The 21,906-nt window shown below is 43.3% G+C and overlaps 1 protein-coding gene across 2 annotated transcripts; it reads right to left on the bottom strand.

Moving 5' to 3' along the window:
* Positions 1-45: 45 nt before the first annotated feature.
* On the bottom strand, positions 46-21,649 carry LOC116722913 (amyloid-beta A4 protein-like). 2 transcript variants are annotated; one of them, XM_032567324.1, is made up of 18 exons: positions 21,423-21,649; positions 17,443-17,610; positions 17,188-17,317; positions 16,984-17,096; positions 16,059-16,249; positions 15,749-15,978; positions 15,440-15,607; positions 13,456-13,589; positions 13,299-13,373; positions 12,243-12,401; positions 11,401-11,529; positions 11,202-11,301; positions 9,475-9,542; positions 9,025-9,163; positions 8,377-8,430; positions 3,440-3,531; positions 2,727-2,873; positions 46-2,626 (listed from the first exon to the last, which is right to left on the bottom strand). In XM_032567324.1, the coding sequence occupies exons 1-18, from the start codon at positions 21,480-21,482 to the stop codon at positions 2,525-2,527; spliced, it is 2,259 nt and encodes a 752-aa protein (XP_032423215.1). In that variant the 5' UTR covers positions 21,483-21,649; the 3' UTR covers positions 46-2,524. The 2 variants fall into 2 exon arrangements, with proteins under 2 accessions (XP_032423215.1, XP_032423216.1); XM_032567325.1 differs by lacking the exon at positions 15,440-15,607 and having other exon boundaries at positions 21,423-21,648.
* Between the last annotated feature and the right edge of the window lie 257 nt (positions 21,650-21,906).

Genomic DNA, 21,906 nt, shown 5'->3' with positions numbered 1-21,906 from the left:
GCCCACCCCCACTTATGCCCCACAAAAGAAAAATAAAACAGCCAGTCATATGTACATTCAAAATTTATTTATGGAATGGGGGAGTGTAGAAAGCTTTTCTGACTTTAAGCAAATGTTTCAAACCACACACAAAAGGAAGGTCACTAAAACAACGGAGGGGGGAAAAGCATTTAATTAAACATTCACCTGATTTAAGAGCTTCAGTTGGTGTCTGTACATTTGCAGAGGTGATATGTGTTGTATTTTCATAATAATGCAATATATGCATGTCACATTCATGGTAACTATTATAATAACTTAAGGGGAGTTGAACACGTCTTTCGCTTTGAGGAGCATTACAACAGATATGCAAGGAAAGAAACGTTACAGCACTGTACATGTATACACAGCGGATGTAGAAAAATAGAAAGGGTTGATTTGGTGAAGGAATGTTTGTGGTGTAAATACAGAACCGTCTGGAGAACATCTAAGCACTTTCCAGTAAGTACTGCCCTAAGTAATGTCTGATTAACAACTCCTGCTCTGTACAATATTGCTGCCAGATCTGAAACAAAAAGGATTGATGTGAGGAGTTGGGGGATTTTTAGACGAGGACAAAAGAGCAGACAACTGGAAACCATCACTTCAGTGGCTCAACAACCCTAGATGCTCCGTCGGCCAAGTATTTACAATCAAGATATTAGTTAAATCAGGAATGATATGCTTTACTAAAAACAGCTTTCCAAAGCTTAACGTAAAAGGGGTAGCTCAGGATCCAGGAGCGAGGTGTGTTCGAGGTTAGAAGCAGATAATATCTTACTTGCAGTACATTACTGTTTGTACTGTTTGTGTCTTCATTTAGTATCAATCCAGGTGATTTGATCCTCGAGGCTTAAAGCAACTCCAAAACTTTAAAAACATCAATAGCATAAGAAAAATAGTGCAAAATGTTGATTTTTAAACTGCCTCGCTTTTCTGACCAGAAAAGCTTTTACACGTTCCATTCTCAGTACGTGTTTCACACAGGAAGGTCATTGGTGGCGCACCGCCTCCAATATCCACCTCTGAGGTAAATAATCCATCCTTTTGTAGAAATACCCACCGACTGCAAATGTGACTATGGCTCAAATATGTACGGTATAAATAAATAATAATAGTCAAATACATGATTCTCTCACAGCAGGTTTAAAAGCATAGAAACATATTTTACTGTTGAATTGTATTTTTACCCTCCTAATATTAGAGATGCAGAGCTGCAAGAGATCCTGCAACACATAAGCAGCTCAATGTTTCTCCTTGCTGCTGTGCCTGAACCTCTGTTCATATTAGTCAATTTAAAGAGTAAAACTTGATACTTTCCTGCTTTTTATTCAGATTTCTTCTCAGACCTTTGCTGTGACCGTAACAATGCTGATCCTGAAGTTGTACGCATGATTCACACGAAGCATGATGGGTTAGAGCGAGGCGAACACTAAATTATCTACAGCAGGTAAGATACTAACTGCTTACGATCTTGCCACAGAGCCTCGTTGTAAAATTCTGGACTACCCCTTCAATCTTCGTTCTAAAACAAAAGAAGACATCACAAAGTGCGGCGACAGTCGGCATCAAAATTAACGCTTTCCATATTTGGTGAAAATAGTCAGACTTCGGAAATGACGAGTGCATAGAAACGCAAAGAGTAACACGATCTTCTTCCTTTCAGATTCTAGTAGACTTCATATTTTACACGAGGAGAGAGCATTTGGCCCATGCAGCTAACGCAACAGTGAAGCATGGAGATGAGCGGATTTCAATTAAAGCAAGTCTGTGCGACGACAAAGCAGAGCATATTCTCAATACTTTTTTTTTTTTCTCCTTCATATCACGAGATCACAAAGTTGACACTGGAAATATACAATCCTGCTAAAATATCTAAAGGGACGTCCGCTCTCAGGACGTCCACATACTTCGATAATGCCATGCACTACATTTACTTACAGCTAATCTCTGGCTTATTATATTACACATGAAAAAACAAAACATTAAATATCATCAGCTTTTAATATATTTTGATTGAGGATATATTTTTTCTTTGTTTTCTGCTTTTTATGCAAAACCGACCTGAAACACTTCAGTCGTGCGGCGAGGAGCTCTAAGAGCCCCGACCTGTTATCTGAGGGCAGATGATGATGTCATATAAACACAAAGGTATTTCCTGTACAAACACCACGAGGAGTTGTGATTGGCTGAAACGTGCAGGTAAGCCGGGGTACCTTTGTCTGCTTGAGGGGGGGGAACTTTTTAGCTCTGTACAATCAAGCAAGAAAAAAAAAAAAGATTAAAAAGATATTCGTTCCATGCCAGCATCCTTTGGCCCAAACCCCTGACTGAGACATGCAAAAGGTTGATCTTTTCTGTTTGAAACGTTAAAAACCAGCTTTGACAGCCGCCCTCGTGGTCCCTGCAGGGGCTGAGGGCAAGGGATCAGAATGGAAGAGAGCGCGACGGTGACCGTGTGGAGCCGGGCGGGGCACACCTGAAGGAAACGTCAGCCAGCGGTCCTTCAGTTCTGCATCTGCTCGAAGAATTTGTAGGTCGGGTTCTCGTAGCCGTTCTGCTGCATCTTGGCCAGATGACGCTCCTCGGGAGTCACTGCTGCATCCACCTTCCACAACAACAACAACAACAAAAACACAGAAAAAAAAGGGAGTTTATGAAGGATTAACTTTATAGAATATCACATCATGTAGGTTTTAGCCTTTTACCTCGATTACACCATGATGGATGGAGGTGTATTGCTTCTTTCTCAGCATCACCAAAGTAATGACAATGACTGTCGCTATGACAACCCCTCCAACCATAAGCCCGATGATGGCGCCCTTGTTGGACCCCACGTCCTCAGCAAAAAACACCTACAGATGAGATGCGTCAGTCAGGACTATTTATCAGTACAATATAAGGGACTGAATGCTACAAACATACAAAATGTTGTAGCATTTAAACAGCTTTCTTGTACTGTATATGCTAAAGTGACATTTAAAAAGTCTTTACGGTATGGATGCATTGTTGCAATCTTTACTATCATAGGATATATAAAAACTTTTGCCAAAAAATAAAGATTTTTTAAGTAACAATAGAGTTTCTACCCCTTTATTCATTTATTGGGTTTAATTTTTCAGTTTTTCCGTTTTTCCAGTATATGTACTTTGGAAAGTGCATATACATTCCAAAGTTGGAAAGTACATATATTTTCCAAAGTATATGTACAAAAGCTTCACTGAATTTATGATGGATGGATCTGGCAGAGCACAAAAGAGAGAAAAAAGTCTGGAAGTCTGAATGTGTGGATTTTAGTTTTTGTTTTGTTTTTTAATTTTAATCCAGACCAGGAAAAGACTCAATCTGGGTTGCAGACTGCGTAGGAATCCTATTCTAAACTACTCTGGCAGGTGGGAATGACCTGCTTGGCAATCCCTACCAATTTTTGATGGTAAACCTCATATCCAGCGCTCTGCCTCTCTTCGGTGTCCATCCGCACCTCTGGCATCTCTTCTGGCTTCAAGGCAGAAACTGAAATCAGACATATCAGTCTTATTTGAAAACAGAAAGTTTCACTGAAAGTGCTTTGTTACGTACCTGCTTACAGATAAACCCCCCCAAAGCAACAACATAATGATTGATAAGGATGGTTTTATAGCTTGAAAGGGGGGGAAAAAATCCTTTCAAGCCCAGAATTTACATTTTTTCTAGCCTCAATACATATGAATGCAGTAAGGCCACATAACCAGGTACTTTTCTGAACACCAGGTACTTTCCTGAACAAACAACGTGATGAACTTGATTGGCTGAAATGTGCACATAAATATGGGTCCTTGTTCCGACCGGTCTGAGTGGAAACTATCTCCAAACAAATTAAACAGGATCAGAAAAACTTGCCTCCAAGCCAGTTGTATTTCTTTTGTTTTCATAATGTCTAGTAAAAACACAGTGAGAAACAAAAACAGAAAATAAAATCCAATCTCATCAGCTTTTATTCGGGAAACCACGGATAATCCATCCATCCATCCATCCATCCATCTTCTTCCGCTTATCCGAGGTCGGGTCGCAGGGGTAGCAGCTTCAGAAGGGAGGCCCAGACTTCCCTCTCCCCAGCCACTTCTTCTAGCTCCTCCGGGGGAATCCCGAGGCGTTCCCAGGCCAGCCGAGAGACATAGTCCCTCCAGCGTGTCCTGGGTCTTCCCCGGGGCCTCCTCCCGGTGGGACGTGCCCGGAACACCTCACCAGGGAGGCGTCCAGGAGGCATCCTGACCAGATGCCCGAGCCACCTCAACTGGCTCCTCTCGATGTGAAGGAGCAGCGGCTCTACTCTGAGTCCCTCCCGGATGACTGAGCTTCTCACCCTATCTCTAAGGGAGAGCCCAGCCACCCTACGGAGAAAACCCATTTCGGCCGCTTGTATCCGCGATCTCGTTCTTTCGGTCATGACCCAAAGCTCATGACCATAGATGAGGGTGGGAACGTAGATCGACCGGTAAATCGAGAGCTTCGCTTTTTGGCTCAGCTCTCTCTTCACCACGACGGACCGGTACAGCGCCCGCTTGACAGCAGACGCTGCGCCAATCCGCCTGTCGATCTCCCGCTCCCTTCTTCCCCCATTCGTGAACAAGATCCCGAGATACTTAAACTCCTCCACTTGGGGCAGGACACCCCCCCTGACCCGGAGAAGGCACTCTACCCTTTTCCGGCTCAAGACCATGGCCTCGGATTTGGAGGCACTGATCCTCATCCCGGCCGCTTCACACTCGGCTGCGAACCGCTCCAGCGAGAGCTGCAGATCACGATCTGATGAAGCCAAAAGGACCACATCGTCTGCAAAAAGCAGAGATGAGATCCTAAGGCCACCAAATCGGATCCCCTCAACACCTTGGCTGCGCCTAGAAATTCTGTCCATGAAAGTGATGAACAGAATCGGTGACAAAGGGCAGCCCTGGCGGAGTCCAACTCTCACCGGAAACGAGCCCGACTTACTGCCGGCAATGCGGACCAGACTCTGACACCGGTCATACAGGGACCTGACAGCCCGTATCAAAGGGCCCGGTACCCCATACTCCCGGAGAACCCCCCACAGGGCTCCCCGAGGGACACGGTCGAACGCCTTCTCCAGGTCCACAAAACACATGTAGACTGGTTGGGCGAACTCCCATGCACCCTCCAGGACCCTGCCGAGGGTGTAGAGCTGGTCCAGAGTTCCACGACCAGGACGAAAACCACACTGCTCTTCCTGAATCCGAGGTTCGACTATCCGACGGACCCTCCTCTCCAGGACCCCTGAATAGACCTTGCCAGGGAGGCTTAAGAGTGTGACCCCTCTATAATTGGAGCACACCCTCCGGTCCCCCTTTTTGAACAGGGGGACCACCACCCCAGTCTGCCAATCCAGGGGAACTGCCCCCGATGTCCATGCGACATTGCAGAGTCGCGTCAACCAACACAACCCTACAACATCCAGAGCCTTAAGGAACTCCGGGCGGATCTCATCCACCCCCGGGGCCCTGCCACCGAGGAGCTTTTTAACCACCTCGGCGACCTCGCCCCCAGAGATTGGAGAGCCCAACCCAGAGTCCCCAGGCTCCGCTTCCTCAGTGGAAGGCATGTTGGTGGGATTGAGGAGGTCTTCGAAGTACTCTGCCCACCGGCCCACAACGTCCCGAGTAGAGGTCAGCAGCACACCATCCCCACTATAAACAGTGTTGGTGCTGCACCGCTTCCCCCCCCTGAGACGCCGGATGGTGGACCAGAATCGCCTCGAAGCCGTACGGAAGTCTTTCTCCATGGCCTCTCCAAACTCCTCCCACGCCCGGGTTTTTGCCTCAGCAACCGCCCGAGCCGCATGCCGCTTCGCCCGCCGGTACCCATCAGCTGCTTCCGGAGTCCCACAGGCCAAAAAGGCCCGATAGGACTCCTTCTTCAGCCTGACGGCATCCCTCACCGAAGGTGTCCACCAGCGGGTTCGAGGGTTGCCGCCGCGACAGGCACCGACAACCTTGCGGCCACAGCTCCGATCGGCCGCCTCGACAATGGAGGCACGGAACACGGTCCACTCAGACTCCATGTCCCCCACCTCCCCCGGGACGTGTTCGAAGTTTTGCCGGAGATGGGAGTTAAAGCTCCGTCTCACAGGGGATTCCGCCAGACGTTCCCAGCAGACCCTCACAACACGTTTGGGCCTGCCAGGTCTGACCGGCTTTCGCCCCCACCACCGGAGCCAACTCACCACCAGGTAGTGGTCAGTGGACAGCTCCGCACCTCTCTTCACCCGAGTGTCCAAGACATACGGCCGCAGATCCGATGAAACGATGACAAAGTCGATCATCGAACTGCGGCCTAGGGTGTCCTGGTGCCAAGTGCACATATGGACACCCTTATGCTTGAACATGGTGTTCGTTATGGACAATCCATGGCGAGCACAGAAGTCCAGCAACAGAACACCGCTCGAGTTCAGGTCGGGCGGGCCGTTCCTCCCAACCACGCCCCTCCAGGTCTCACTGTCATTGCCCACGTGAGCGTTGAAGTCCCCCAGCAGAACAAGGGAGTCCCCAGGAGGAGCACTCTCCAGTACCCCCTCTAAGGACTCCAAAAAGGGTGGGTAATCTGAACTGTCGTTCGGCCCGTAAGCACAAACGACAGTCAGAACCCGTCCCCCCACCCGTAGGCGGAGGGATGCTACCCTCTCGTTCACCGGGGTAAACCCCAACGTACAGGCGCCGAGATGGGGAGCAACAAGTATGCCCACTCCTGCCCGACGCCTCTCACCTTGGGCAACTCCAGAGTGGAAGTATGTCCAGCCCCTCTCAAGGAGACTGGTTCCAGAACCAGAGCCGTGCGTCGAGGTGAGACCGACTATTTCTAGCCGGAACCTCTCGACCTCACGCACTAGCTCCGGCTCCTTCCCCACCAGAGAGGTGACATTCCACGTCCCAAGAGCCAGTTTCTGCAACCGAGGATCGGACCGCCAGGGTCCCCTCCCTCTGCTGCCACCCATCCCACACTGCACCCGACCCCTTTGGCCCCTCCCACGGGTGGTGGGCCCATGGGAGGGGGGGCCCATGTTTCCTCTTCGGGCTGAGCCCGGCCGGGCTCCATGGGTAAAAGCCCGGCCACCAGACGCTCGCCATCGTGCCCCCCCTCCAGGCCTGGCTCCAGAGTGGGGCCCCGGTGACCCGCGTCCGGGCGAGGGAGCACCAAGTCCAAAGTTTTCCTTCATCATTGGGGTCTTTGGGCTGCTCTTTGTCTGGTCCCTCACCTAGGACCTGTCTGCCTTGGGTGACCCTACCAGGGGCATGAAGCCCCAGACAGCATAGCTCCTAGGATCATTGGGACACTCAAACCCCTCCACCACGATAAGGTGGCAGCCCATGGAGGAGACCACGGATAATAGATATGCTAAATATAGCATGCTTCTTTATGCTTGCACATTGTAGCCAGCAGCATTTTACAACAACAAAAAAAACATTTTAGTTATGCAACGTGTTGCATGATGAAGGCAGGTTGTGAAATTAGGGTGTGGAGTTTAGTAAACCGTAAAGGTTTACTGCACTGTAAACTATTGCACCTGCAGATACAGTTTATATATATATACTGTATACAGATTTTCTTCAGTTTTGGGAAAATATGACATTGCGATTCATGTTGGTACCAGAATAAAAACAGACGGAGTCCAAATAAGAATTACACGTATCTGTGCAAAGTAAAACAGCAGGTCATCAAAACGTTGTTGAGATATTTTAGTTAACGACAGGTGAACAAATCCCTAAAATAATGATTGGTAAAATATTTACATGTTTTGAACTTTTTTTTAAAATTATTTTTACATAAGCTACTTTTAGCATCATATATACAGTACAGACCAAAAGTTTGGACACACCTTTCAAATTCAATGGGTTTTCTTTATTTTCATGACTATTTATAAGGCAAGAAATCCCACTTATTAACCTGACAGGGCACACCTATGAAGTGAAAACCATTTCAGGTGACTACCTCTTGAAGCTCATCAAGAAAATGCAGAGTGTGTGCAAAGCAGTAATCACAGCAAAAGGTTGCTACTTTGAAGAAACTAGAATATAAGGGGTATTTTCAGTTGTTTTACACTTTTTTGTTTAGTGCATATTTCCACATGTGTTATTCATAGTTTTGATGCCTTCAGTGTGAATCTACAATGTCAATAGTCATGAAAATAAAGGAAACTCATTGAATTAAAAGGTGTGTCCAAACTTTTGGTCTGTACTGTATATATATATATATATATATATATATATATATATATATATATATATATATATATATATATATATATATATATATATATATATATATATAAAAGAAATTAAAAGGGGTGTTGCAAACATAGATACGTACCAGGTCGTGTCGGGAGTCCTCTGTCTGGATTGGGACGAGCATCGACAGGCTCAACTGCAGAGAAAAACAGAAAAACAATGTTGAATAGGACTAAACTGAACTTCTGATAGCTGTTGTGGGTTCACTACTGTCTGTGACTTTATGCAAGCTGCACCCTCAAGGAATCATGTGGTTTGTAACAATTACAACCCGCTTTCATGTATGCGACTTGCAACACTAAATTACAGGCGCGTCGTGTGAGACGTTGCACTAATGAATCTGGGTTTTCCATAATAAACAAAAGGTTTTACAAAGACGCTGAAAGCAAAAGAGAGTCGACAGTTGTTTGTGTGGGAGAGAGCTGCAGAGACGACAAGTGATGACGCCTAAAGTTCAACTAACTGAGACATTATACTAACACTCGAGCAGACCATGTAATGACCATGTACTAATGAAATGTGCTGGTAATATAATGCTGCTTTTCAAAGATACTGAATTTAATGTAGTCCAACTGGAACAAGTGCTTACTGTAAAAGATTGGCTTCAGGGACATAAAAATCCTGTTAAGTACATTTAATCTAATGTTGTTTTTTTTTTTATTATTGTTATTAAAGAAGTTCACCGTTCACAAGTTTTACTTCAACTAGACCCCTTCACGTTAAGCATTACCATGGTTCTCAGTGTTTGGCTGGTTGAAGCTCTCCGGGTGAATGAAGCCCAGTCCGTCCAGGCCGGGTTCCATCGGAGCAGAGCTGTAGGCCTGATCTGGCATCAGCGCGTCGTTGCCATAGCTCACCCTGCCGTCCACCTGCAAACACAGAGGGACATTAATCAGGATGCGTAAGAGTGAAAGGCGTTCCAAATCTGACGAGTTGTCCCCAAAAGACTGAGTCACAAGAATGATTGATGGATTGATTCAGTTCAAAAACACTGAATAAATTCTCCTAAATCTGTGATTCCACAGTCTGATAGAATTGTTTGGGGCTCAGCTTATATTTTTGCGCACCCACCACGTCAGCATTTAAGTTTCTTTGTGCTTCGTGACTTTGTCCCAACTGTCATATTGTTTGGCTTTAACGCTATTTATACATGCAGGAGGCATATGTGAGTGGGACTCACCCGCCCGTCGCTCTGCAGGGAAGAGACTTGCTGAGACAGCTCAGACTGGACTCTCTGCACTATAATCGCTGGAAGGGAAAGAAACAGAGTGAGCATGGAAGGCAGAGACGGTGGGAGGGGGTAAGTGAGTAAAAGTAGCTAGTTCAATTAGCATGATGGTGCCATGCTAACAGAACCGAACTTATAGTTGCCTTACAGCAGGTGATAGGATGTAAAATGACCTAAATTAAGATTCTTTCATCCTGACCATTTGTCAATGTAACATCAATATTTAAAAAGATATAATGTCTTATTGTTGCTGTAGGGTTAGGATGACCTCTTCGCTCTCCAAAGAAAACGTCTAATAATTTAGTAATAGCAATGAGAATCATTGGATTCATTCTCTGTCCTTACTAAATCTCCCACACGCATCACATATTGCGCGCCTGATTCATCCACCGCCTGAAACTTTCACAAACCTCCTCGCAAAGTGACTAATCCATCCATGTGGAGCGCAGTGTTGTCTCAATGTCTTTTTGCGGCAAGTTAACCACATACTGTGGCACAATTTTAACACAGTTGAACTCTAAATTATATGACTGTCAGTTCACTATTATTATTTTGGACTCCCGTTGATTAAGCACAGGGAACCAGCATAATCCTGTGTCAGTGAGAGCAGAATTAGTTGTTTTCTGGTTGCACAGCGAAAAGATAATGTTACGTAAGTTGGCGCCTAATCCCTTCCGAATCAGATAAACTGCCTCGCTCAAGTATTTATATTCCTTAAGCTTTATTTTTACATCTTATTACAACCACAATGTAACTAAAGCCACAGAGTCAACACTTGATACTCATCTGTAGCTGCTAGTCATTTGAGGTTTACTTTGACAGGCCTGACTCATCTAGAGGCTGATTTCTTCCTCCTAAATTAGCTCAAACTTGGTGAGATTGGATGGAGAAACTCTGAGTATTGGCCCAGATTTTGAATTGGTTTTGAGGCTTTGACTAGGCCATTTGAACACTAGAATGCATTGATCTTATCCATTCCATTGTAGTGGAATGGGTAAGATCCATTGCTGACTGTCTGTTTACAGGTTATTGTCCAGCTGGAAACTGAACCTGACCAGCTTCAATTTCCCTGTAGAAGAAATCTTCTCCACAACATAATGCTGCCGCCATTGTGTTTCATGGTTCAGTATTTTGAACAGGGGCAAAAAAAATGTTAATGTTGGCCTCTTCTGACCAGAGCAGCCTTCGGTTTGTGGTGTCTCCTTCAAACAGAGGTCCTTGGGCTTTGTTTCAACAAGAAGGAAAGTCATTTCATACAAGCCTGATTTGTGGCCTGTGTGACTGACATTTGTCCAGTTGAGCTGTGGATGTCTACAGCATGTCATGTCTTGGTGCTTTGACAGTGATGTCATAATCTTAACGTTTTCTGTTTCTGGACTGTGAGATATTTATCTGTAAAAACCTTTAAATAGCAGGTATCTAATTCACAGCTACTTCCTACTTTGCATTTCTATCACCTAAAATCTTTTTTTTCTTTTTTTTCGTTTACGTGGGATTAGCATCATGTCAAACCAAAACAAGAGTATTTAAGGATTAGGCTTGTGTGTCATTTTGGATCACAGCTAATTACTGCAAACAGTCAGCAAAAAAAAAAAAGTGTTCTCCAAACAAATCTCTTTAAGTGCAGAGGATTTGTGTGACAAAGTGAGTCCAAACGCCATCATTAGGGGAACACTTACCAACTTGTTTTTGGATCTCACTAGCCACACTGGGCACCTTGTAGAGCAGACCTAGTGACTGATTCATCCTCTCATCAATCACACGGAGGTGAGTCAGAACCTAAAGGTCAAGAGGTGAAAAGAGAGGTCAGAGTCAAAACTCCAAACCATGTTTTCCACCGGAAAAAAGCAAGCGGTCGTGGTGTATAGGTTTCAGCACCTGAGGGCGGATCTGAGCAGCCTTCTTTGGGTCGACGGTGCGGACGTGTTCGTAGTGTTTCAGTGTGTGCTGCCTGTCCTTCTGTTCTGCACGGACGTACTTCTTCAGCAGGCTCAGCACCTGTCGGGACTGTCGGTGACACCAGTTAATAAACATGTACATGTTTCATGCCAGTTTTTGTTTCTTAGGGTACAAACGGAAACGCTACACTCTGATGAAGTGTCTTTTAAAAAAGCATTCACATTTTCTGAGACTTTTACACATATTATCACATTACAACCACAAACCTCAGTTCATTTAATTGGGATTTTATGAAATAAACCAAAGAACTAATAACAATACATAATTGGGTATACAGTCTTAGATGCAACAAATGGAAACCTAAACTGGTTTAGCAGACACATTCCCTGTCTCTGCTGAAAAGAAATATTCCCACAGCATAATGCTGCCACCACCGTGTGGGATGGTGTTTCTGAGCGACAACCTTTACTTTCAGTCACACAAAATGATTTGCTTGTAAATTATAATATTTCATTTTTGGCCTCATCTAACCTGAGGATCTTCTTCCATATGCTTCCCATCCTAAAACCAATTGCTTTCATGGGATTTCAATTAAAAGTACACAAATGCAAGCCACACTTTTTGAGATATTCACTTTCCTTTCACTACTGCGATGATGCACGACATTTGTTTTTTTCCATCAAATAAATTCCTAATAAAACATGCGGAAGTTTGTGGTTGTGAGATGAAACGATGCAGAGAGATTAAAGACGCGTGATTACTTTTACAGGCAGGTGTACTTAAACTGATTTTGCAGGTGTGGTGTGACCGTGCAAAAGTACCCGTGGAGGATTAGCCTGAAGGGCGCTGAGATAATTTTCCAGAGAAAGGCGCCTGCGGCTGTTGAGCAGGGCCTCCACCCGGGCCATGTGCGTCTCCACCAGCTGCTGCCGCTCCTCTGCAGCCTCCTGCTCCAGGGCTTCCACCTTCTCCTGGAAGTGCTGCATGCATGACACATTTCAAAACCCAGTCAGTTGGTGTCAGGGTTTCTGCAGGTTTCACCAACTCAAATTTAAGACCCTTTAAGATATTTTTAAGACCATTATGAATTGAATTTAAGACCCATACCTCCAAAGAAATGAACAGATTTTGTCCAGCCAACTGCCGATAAATTTGCACTTACCCATGATAGATGCAAAAAAGCTAGGTAGCTAGTAAGGGTATATTAGCAGATAGTAAGTGGTAGCTTAAATTGCATTGAGTCACAGGAAGTAGGGGGTGCATCAATAAATCGGCCAAGGTTTCCTTAATTTTGGGAGATCGGTGATCAGCCGATACTTATATGTGAAACCGATATTATCCATCAATCTAATCTACCTCCACAAAGGTCTAACATGTTTTGTTCTATCGAGAGAAAGGTTTGACTGACTATTGACAACTCAGTGGCTTTCTTTCTATGTTTAGCAACATTTCACACAAAAAAATCAATATTGGCCAAAATCGGAATCTGCAAGTCAGGGTTTTTAAAGATCAGTAATTGGCCAGAAAACTGCAAACGGTATACCGATTCTGCCTGACAAAAAAGTCCCTAAACACATAAAAAAAATACATCCAATATACGACATTAAATAGTCCTCTTTAAACAAAATTTAAGACCTGGGAATAAGTTAGAAAAAGCCAACTTACTTTTTTTTATATGAGTTGAAAACATTTTAAGGCTGTAATTTTGGACACTTGAATTTAAGACTTTTACAGGATGCATGGACAGCCTGGCGTGACGCCAGAAGAATGTACATTTTTAACTGGGGATAAATCCCCTTTAAACTTTGGATGAGAATCACACTTTGTGTGACTGCAACTTTGCTTTCATTTCACTGAAACAAACACTTGAGTCCCACCTGAATTACAGCTTTCTTATCCGAACGAGGAAGATTCTTCACTTGTCTCTCCGCCTCCTCCCACTCCCTCATCACCTGAGAGTCAAACAACTTACGATTACATTTCTTGGCACCGGAATTATCCTCGCGTTGTTGTTTCCGATGTGAAGTCACGCACCTGAGACATTTTTTCACGGTGTTTGGCTTCCAGGCTTTCTTTGGCTTTTCGGAAATCCGTGTGCTCATTGTCATCCCCTGGCGATTCAAGGTACTGATCCACTGCATCCGGAGGACTGGGCGCTATGGTGGGCACTGAATAGGGGGGGAAATGAGAGGAGGAATGAATCCAGAGCGGACTGTATACGGTATACAAAAGATGGTGTGGGAAGTTAGGGGAAATTTGTCTTCACTGATAAGCAGTTAGTCACATAAAAGCAGTTATGTACACATCTTGAAGTGTTTTTACAACCTAGAAATTGACACAAAGGCTATGAAAAGTCATGAAGTCTGAAATCTCTAAAAAAAGAAATTATCTTTGGGTATCTGCAGACAAGCTGCAACACGCTGACTCAAGATCAGGGCAAACTGCACCAACAGCCCACAACTTCTTTCAGCTATGAGCCCTCAGCTGACACAAACAGAGAGAGAGAGAGTGACAACCGTAAACTCTGCAGAACAAAGCATGCAGTCACACGAGTCGAAACGCATGCAGGCGCAATCCAGACTTCTTTGTCTTCATGCTGGAAGAAGAGTTAGTAATTTAGGTCAGCAATAATTACATGACATGGATTTAAATATAAATTGTGACTGTCAAAAGGGCTCTATCCTTGATTGACTTTTTCACGCAACATCTTAGCTCTGTTCTCCGACTTTAGAGTTCAAACGTCACCAGCCCAATTGCTGACTGTGTTTTATTGAAAAAATTATTATAAAATAATACAGTTGGTAAAAGATGATATTATTCTATCAAAAAAAAAAAACAATTTAACAGCTGCAATCACCGGTTGTTTATTCTTCATCTCATAGCATTCCAAGCAAATTTTATTTTTTACTTAATTAAAAAAAATGTTTCTTCAATTTTTTTTCTTCATTTAATATTGTTTTTAATTCAGCCAGATAATTATTTGGGGCCTAAAAGAATGTTCCTTCCCTAAAACTAATAAAGTGACGTACAGAGGAAGGTCTGGTAGATTTCCTGCCTGAAGCTGCATGAGGTCAGGTAGTTCCTGCTGATAATAACGTCTTTCTGCTTTGCTTAAAGACACCCACGGCTAAATAATAAACCCAGGCTCCCAAATAAAACCCGAAAGCAGTCAAACGGCTCTTTTTGTCTCAATTACTTGTGTTACAGGGTTGGTTTCGACATCTGTTACAAAACTCAGCTGAAGACACCCACTGTTGGTCTGCTGTCTTGTCATTTTGTGCGACACACCCCCAGGAGCTGAGCAGCAGTGCTCGACACAGGGGGATTTTCTTTAAGTCGCAGCCTGTTTTGTTTTTTTGTGTCCCTGCCTTGTAAACCTGTATTATAGGCTGTGCACGTTATTTTGCTTATTTAATCAATATGGGTTTTCCCAAAGAATCAAAAGGATTGTCCACCCTTTTCAAATACATTCACAATGAAAAAGGAATGTCTTCGCCCTAAAAAATCATAATTGGGACAAATGAAGGAAAAGTAAGGAAATGATCATTTCGTTTTTTTAATTTGAACTGTACAATATTGTTAAAGGAGTGGATCAATCAGAAAAACACAAATTATAGGATGAGCAAACACTGACTGTGTTTTTTTTTTGTTTGTTTTTTTACAAATTTTGACAAATATGGGAAAATTAAGAACGTCTCATTTAACTGGATGAGAATCACGTGTCGCCACCTGTAAAATCTCAAAGTTTCAGTTGAACTACAAGATTAAGATTAATCCCCTTAGATTAGTTGGCATAAAAGAAAAAGAATGCAGAAAGGCGTGATGGATGATGGCATTTCATGCTCAACACAAGACAAAACTATACACAGTCAGAACTCTGAGTGGTTAGGAGGCATCAGAGCGACTGTAGAGTTTGCGAATAAGAGGAAATAAACGGTCAGCAGGGTTAGCCTGAGGACAGGGATCAGGCCGGTGAGGTGGACACTTCGTGGTCCATCTCCAGTCAGGAAGGACTTACACGAGCTGCTACACACAGTCAGGCAGTACTCCTCCGAATTAAAGTTATTCCTGTTGCCCCCGCAGCCCCCGAAAAGGAAGGGAGCACAGCGGCCCTGTTTGGGGACGAAGTACCAACGTTCCAGCATGGCGTGACACGAGCCTGAATCAGCGGGGGCCCAGCACACCGCTGAGGTTACGTACACACACACACACGCAGGCACATTGGAACAAACGTCAAAGCAGGAATGGAGCTTCTGAATGTCATGGAAAACGTCAAAATGAAATAAAGTGGATCAACACGAAGGAGGCGCCCAGCCTCACGTCTTACCTCTCACAACTTCCTCAACAGATTCAGTGGTGGTCGTGGTGGTGGTCGTCATGGCGACGCTGGCGCTGCGCTCGTCGCTATCCTGCTCATCGATGACGTCGTCGTCGTCGTCTTCCTCGTCATCTTCATCGCCGTCTCCGTCCTCGTCCCTTTCGAAGGCTTCTTCTTCCTCGTCGTCGTCCTCGTCGTCCTCTGCGGCAGCCGGTTGCGTGTCCACCGGGCGCGTCATGCTGCCGACAGAGGAGCCGGGTCAGTGTTTGTATGGGCAGACGGAGGCATATGTGTGCAGGTGATCGGCGATATGATGTACCTGTTGTCAGAATATTCGTTCTCAGCTGCGCCCCACCAGACGTCAGACTCCTCCTCGTTTTGTTCTGCGCTGTCCGACTTGCGCTCTTCCTCCGCCGGGCAGCACACAAACTCCACACCTCGGAAACGATCGATGCCGCACGGCAACAGCATCCCGTAGTCATGGAGATTCATTGAGCGGTCTCCACAAGACTGAATACAAGAAGTCTTCGATTAGTGAACTGCATACAAACGGTCTCCAAAAGCCACAACACATAACCTTGAATTAAGGTTTCTGCAGCTTTACCGACTCAAATTTAAGACTTTCTAAGACTTTTAAAATACCTTTATGAATGGAATTTAAGACCTGTATCGCCAAAGAAATCTATTACTTTGTCCAGCCAGCTGGGTAAATTTGTACTCACCCATGATAGAGGCAAAAAAGCTAACTAGGGAGCTAACGAAGACAGCAGCAAGTCACATAAGGCAATGAAGGTGCCAGACAGAAATGTCCCATGAGAAAAATACATAGAATAAATGAGATTAAATAGTCCTTTCAAGACAAAATTTAAGACCTGTGATTAACATATTTAGGGCCAACTTACATTCTTCTAATGAATTTAAGACATTTTAAGGCCTTAATTTTATATACATGAATTGAAGACTTTTTAAGGATGTGCGGACACCTTGTGGAATCATCCTAAAAGCTAGTTGTTGTGACATTTAAGCCTGCATAAGGTTATAATTCCAACATTGCTTAAATAACTCGGTAAGTGACATACAATAGAACGTAAAATTATTTTAAAAAGATAAGGGCACACATATCAGCAAGACAGTGGCAGAGTAAGTCTGAAACTGATAAAAGTACAGGCTGGATGAAAAAAGCAAAACAAGACAAGTGAAGATAAACTGTGTGAAGCCAGGCAGCGCCTGCTATCCATCCTCACCTCCTTGGCTACAGTGTGCCAGTGCAGGTGACTCTCACACTTGTTCATCTGCTCCTGGTGCAGGAACTTGCACTTGTCGGGAACCAGCAGGGCGTCGCTGACAAACTCCCCAACTGCAACACAGTCATGAGGTTACTGTTGGACACTCATCTCTTCAAACGTTATCCCTCAGCTACCCACAGCTGCAGCATCCCAGCTGCTTACCCAGGCAGCGGTACGGCACCACGATGTGTGTGTGACTCCGGCACTGCTTGCGACCCTTCTTGCACCAGTTTGGAATGCTGATGGGTTGGTTGGCCTCGACAACATTTGTGATCTGTAGGTCTGGGTACACCTGATAAAAGAAAACAAGTTTTCAGAATTTTATGTGGCATTTTCTGCATTTTTGTTCTTTATGTGGGGTCTCTGTTCATCCCTGTCTGTTCCCAGTCTATCTGCAGTAACATTCTGTCTCAGTACCTCTTGGCAGTACTGCAGGATGCCCTCCTTGGTGCCAATGCAGCTTTTGGTGCCAGATGGGTCAGACTCCCATTTCCCAGTCTGTACATTGATGTGCATGTTCAACTTCCCACAGAACATGGCCACCTGAGGCTCAGTTAGCAAACCCACAGAGTCGTCCATGGGCACCTGAATGAGAAAGACGGCAGCAGTGAAAAACCCTGGAAGAACCTGTTAAAGCTAAATTTAACCTTCTGTCAGTTTACCACTGAGAATTAATAAGTATTAACACTTTGAGCTGCAATAAGCTGGTTGCTAAGTGCTCACACCATTCAACCTTTTGATTCAATTTCATAATTTGGCATTCCTGCGGACACACCTGCCATTATATACGGAGAATTGAATTAACCGCAAATAATCCGAGCAGGATTTTCTTGAGATTTGCTTATTTGTATTCTATAACTAAAGCCAGAATTTACAGAGAGTTGACAAAGAATAAAAACTGTTGGAATGGCCTAACCAGAATGTAACAGAAGATTTATCAGAGAATGAAGAATGATAGATAGTCCGATCAATTTGGAGATCTTTTGCAAGTTAGAGTGGGCAAATATTACCAAGTAAAGAAAAGGACTGGATGCTTAAACTGAATCAAAAGGTGCGTCAAGAAAGCCTTAGTGTAATTATTTACAAAGTTTTAAACTAGATTATTGCACATTTTCTATTTTTTCATAAGCTTACATTTTTACAGACTTGTTTTTTTTTCAGCTGAATTGTACAGGATAAATATTTAGCAGTAGGAATGTAAGAAAGAAGTGTCTCAGCCAAGAAAAATGAAGCCCTTTGTTCTTTGGAACCTGGCCACCACAGAGATAAAAATCATAACAAAAACAAGGCAAGATGGTATTTTTTGTTATAGCTATCTTAGAACCTTCAACAACAGAGAGAGTGAAAGTAGACAACAACAAAGCAGCACTGCTCCACAAGGCTTTAGCAGACAGCAGTGAACAAAAAGCACAACCATGAGTAAATAAACTAATCTATCCATTTACAGACCACCAGATGTGTGCAATGGTTGTGTTCCTTATGAGAGTTACTTTCCAGACTTTACAAAGCTGCCAATGTTTTGCCAGATTGGTGCCACAATCTGGCAAAACATTCCTAACTATGTTTATGTGTAAAATAAAAGTTGAAGTCCTCTAACTGAAAGAATCAGAGCAATACTTCCCTTCTGCAAAACATGTTTTTTCTTTGTAGTTTTAATCTCACGTGAGAGGCAAGTTGCATGATGTCTGTCACTGAATCGGCTGTGTGGTTCAATTTCATATTTTACAGTTTATATTTGTTTTCATCTGCCAGTAACTCCAGCATTCAATGCTAAGCTGTTTGTTGTATTCTGTACAGCGTAATAGCTTTCAAGAAAGAATCCTTTAAAGCATCTGTAAACACTAAAATATAATGTCAACAAAATTTCCTTGCCTTATTTGCACAAATGCAACTTGTTAGACTGGCTTTTTGCATACAGCCAAACAACAAAGCGTAGCGGTTAGGGAGCGGCAACAACAGCCTTTGAAAGTTGAAGAAGTCATGTTTACTGACTGCTTTCACTGTGTTTGTGGTTGTTTTCCACTGGGTACCTTCTAAAAATATCAAGAATAATAAGCCAATCATTAAAATGAAGTGGTCCAATTGAATTACAAAAATCAAAACATATTCCTGAGCCTAGCTACCAAAGAACATCTATAAATGTTGTATAATGGTAACGATTCAGGAAGCTTGGGACCAACAGGTACCGAGGTATGAATTTCTCACATCGCAGAAATCATCTAGCATTTTTAAAAAAAATAAAAAGTTATTATTGCTTTTCTTTAATAAAACTGAAAAGCAAAAATTACTTCTAATTACTCCTGGTTATAAGGATTAAATGCAATATTAATTAATTTATTTTTTCTTGGGAAGCTGACATGCTTAGGCACAATGCTAATTGACACTCGTGGCTGGTTGATTAGCCGGGCTACCTGCTCTGGTAGCGTGTACAGCGTTGGCTAATTAACAGACATGCTGCTAACTGTAGCTTTAAGACGGTGCTACCTGGGCGGCCTTTGGTTGGCCTTTTCTTCACCCACAGTGCTATTTTGGCTTGCAATAAATACACAAATACTTGACAAAATAGTGTTCATATCTTTTTGCTTTAGGTTAATCTGAAACATAGTGTTATATCCAGTTACTAGAAATAAATTTTAGTTTAATATTTTCATCTTAAGATTTCTGAAGCTGTTTTTATCTGATGGTTTGGCAATGAAACAACTTAATTTTAGTTTTTTAATCACTTTAACAAATTATCATACTTCCCTACTAAAATAATTTTTACTGCATTAAACAATAATCATCGCAAACTAATCTGCCTAACTGGCATAGAGACACTGAGTGCATGGTGCTCACATGCAATTAGCAGTCCAGTTAATATAGTCTTAGCAATTCTTTGCAATGCTTTGTAATGCTGCAATAACAATAAATCCGTAATATAATGTGCAGCTTCACTATGAGGACACTTTGTTTAAAATGTTCTGTCCTTCTGATCTGTTATTTTTGTGAATAAAAATGATGGCTTCAATTAGGTTTGATAAAGCTTTTGTTTTTCTTTGTAGCTTCACATCTACTGAACTGTTGGATTAACATAGTAATAAGTATGCAGATGTTGGACTTAAGTGGAGAGATCATTAATAAATATTTTAACAAACACAATAAATAATTTCACGTTTTAAAGAACGCTTTCGCTCTTTAGAGTAGGTAGGCTAGATCTTGTACGTGTTAAGAATAAACTTGCTATATAACCTCAGATGTTTGCAGTGTATACATAACTTGGTACATTAAAAGGTGAACTCCTTGCTGAATATCAAAAGAAAGAACCATAAAATGGTGAACTTTTAGAATTAAAAAAATAGTATTGTGCTTTAATTAAGGGCAGGCATTTTATATTGAGTGACATTGATGTTTGGTGGGAATAAAATAAAAGAAAATCTTAAACTTCACTCCAGATTAGTGAGAGTTTGAGACCATAAATGTGTATTACTGAAAAATTACATCAGCAATGCCATGTTAACTTCTAGTAATGTACGGTACAGGCAGGCAGGCCTGAGCAGAGCAGCATCTCTGGTCCATCACAGCAGCAGCAGCAGCAGCAGCACAGGAGCTACAGGCGCCATCTTGCTGAGTGAAACTAATCGGTCTGCATATTTTTTTTTCCATTCTCCTCAGCAGTTTACCACTAGCCCGCAGCTATCTCACGATAGCTTAGGTAAAACCCTCCATGCTGTTTATAGTAACAGCCGGATATTTCCAAATAAAAGTGAAATGTTCGTCGTGTCGTGTAACCTTCAAAAGAGCAAATTGACGTAGAAATCTTTGTTTTTTCTCTTAGCAGGAGCCCAAGCTGTTATTAAAGTTTATGGAATAAAGCTAGCAGACGTTCGCTGACTTGACCCCTGCATTTGAATCTGTTCGGGAAAAAAATAACATTTATTAAGGAGTATTTATGAGCGGATTCCAAAAAAATATACTTCGAACCAGGTTAAAAACATCCAACATGGCAACAAAGACCTGGCTGTCAATCACTGACATCTAACGGTAGGCCTGGTCACTGATGTGACTGTTTATCCTACGCAGTAAATCTCCAACAGGCCCGTTATCTAGATGAGCTCCTGAAAAAAGATGTGAATGCTTAGAAGAAATCATTTTGTAAGCTTAAATATAAGCGGACACCGTTTATTTGTATTGTTACATCTGTCAGATAAGTAAGACAGCCTGTATTATTTTATTTTTTTATACAGGCTGCCGTAGAGCTACGGTTTAGCCGTTACGTCTACATTATAGCCGTTATATTAATGCGCCACATCGGTTTGCCACCGTTTCTATCGACAGGCCCGCCGCAGCCTATCGGAGCCTGGGAACAGCTCGCCAACACCCCGCCACAGGCTGCGGTTTCTCCGCTATGTATTGCTCACCTCAGATGAAAGCGTCAAGGTCGCCACCAGTAAGAGCAGAAACGCCGTGTGCTCCCCCATACCGGCCTCCTGGTATGTAGCACCACCGTCGTGATCACGGATTGTATAGCTTGGATTAAAAGAGAAACGTTTAAAGAGATTTAAACGTGTCAGCCGAGGCTCTCCGATCCCGGTGATCCTTCCCTGTTTCTCCCGGAGGTGGCGGTGGTGTAAAGCTGGAGATTGTGTTGGGATTGGAGCAGGGACCGGGGGGGGAGGGCTGCATTACATGGTGTGTGTGTGTGTGTGCGTGGGGGTGTGTGTGTGTGTGTGTGGGTGTGTGTGTGTGTGTGTGTGATGCCAAGTATCTGAGCAATAACCTTTAATCTGCAGAAAATCTTACAGTGAAAACATTATTGTTTAATTTTGGAAGGAGTTTTATGTAGATTTAAAACGAATGATGGAGACAACCCTCAGAGAAGCCAGTCAGTGGATAACCGATCGG

The sequence above is a fragment of the Xiphophorus hellerii genome, chromosome 7 (genome assembly GCF_003331165.1).
Source record: "Xiphophorus hellerii strain 12219 chromosome 7, Xiphophorus_hellerii-4.1, whole genome shotgun sequence".
Classification (NCBI taxonomy): Eukaryota; Metazoa; Chordata; class Actinopteri; order Cyprinodontiformes; family Poeciliidae; genus Xiphophorus; species Xiphophorus hellerii.
The sequence above is the reverse complement of the archived record's forward strand: the minus strand, read 5'-3'. Positions and strand labels throughout refer to the sequence as shown.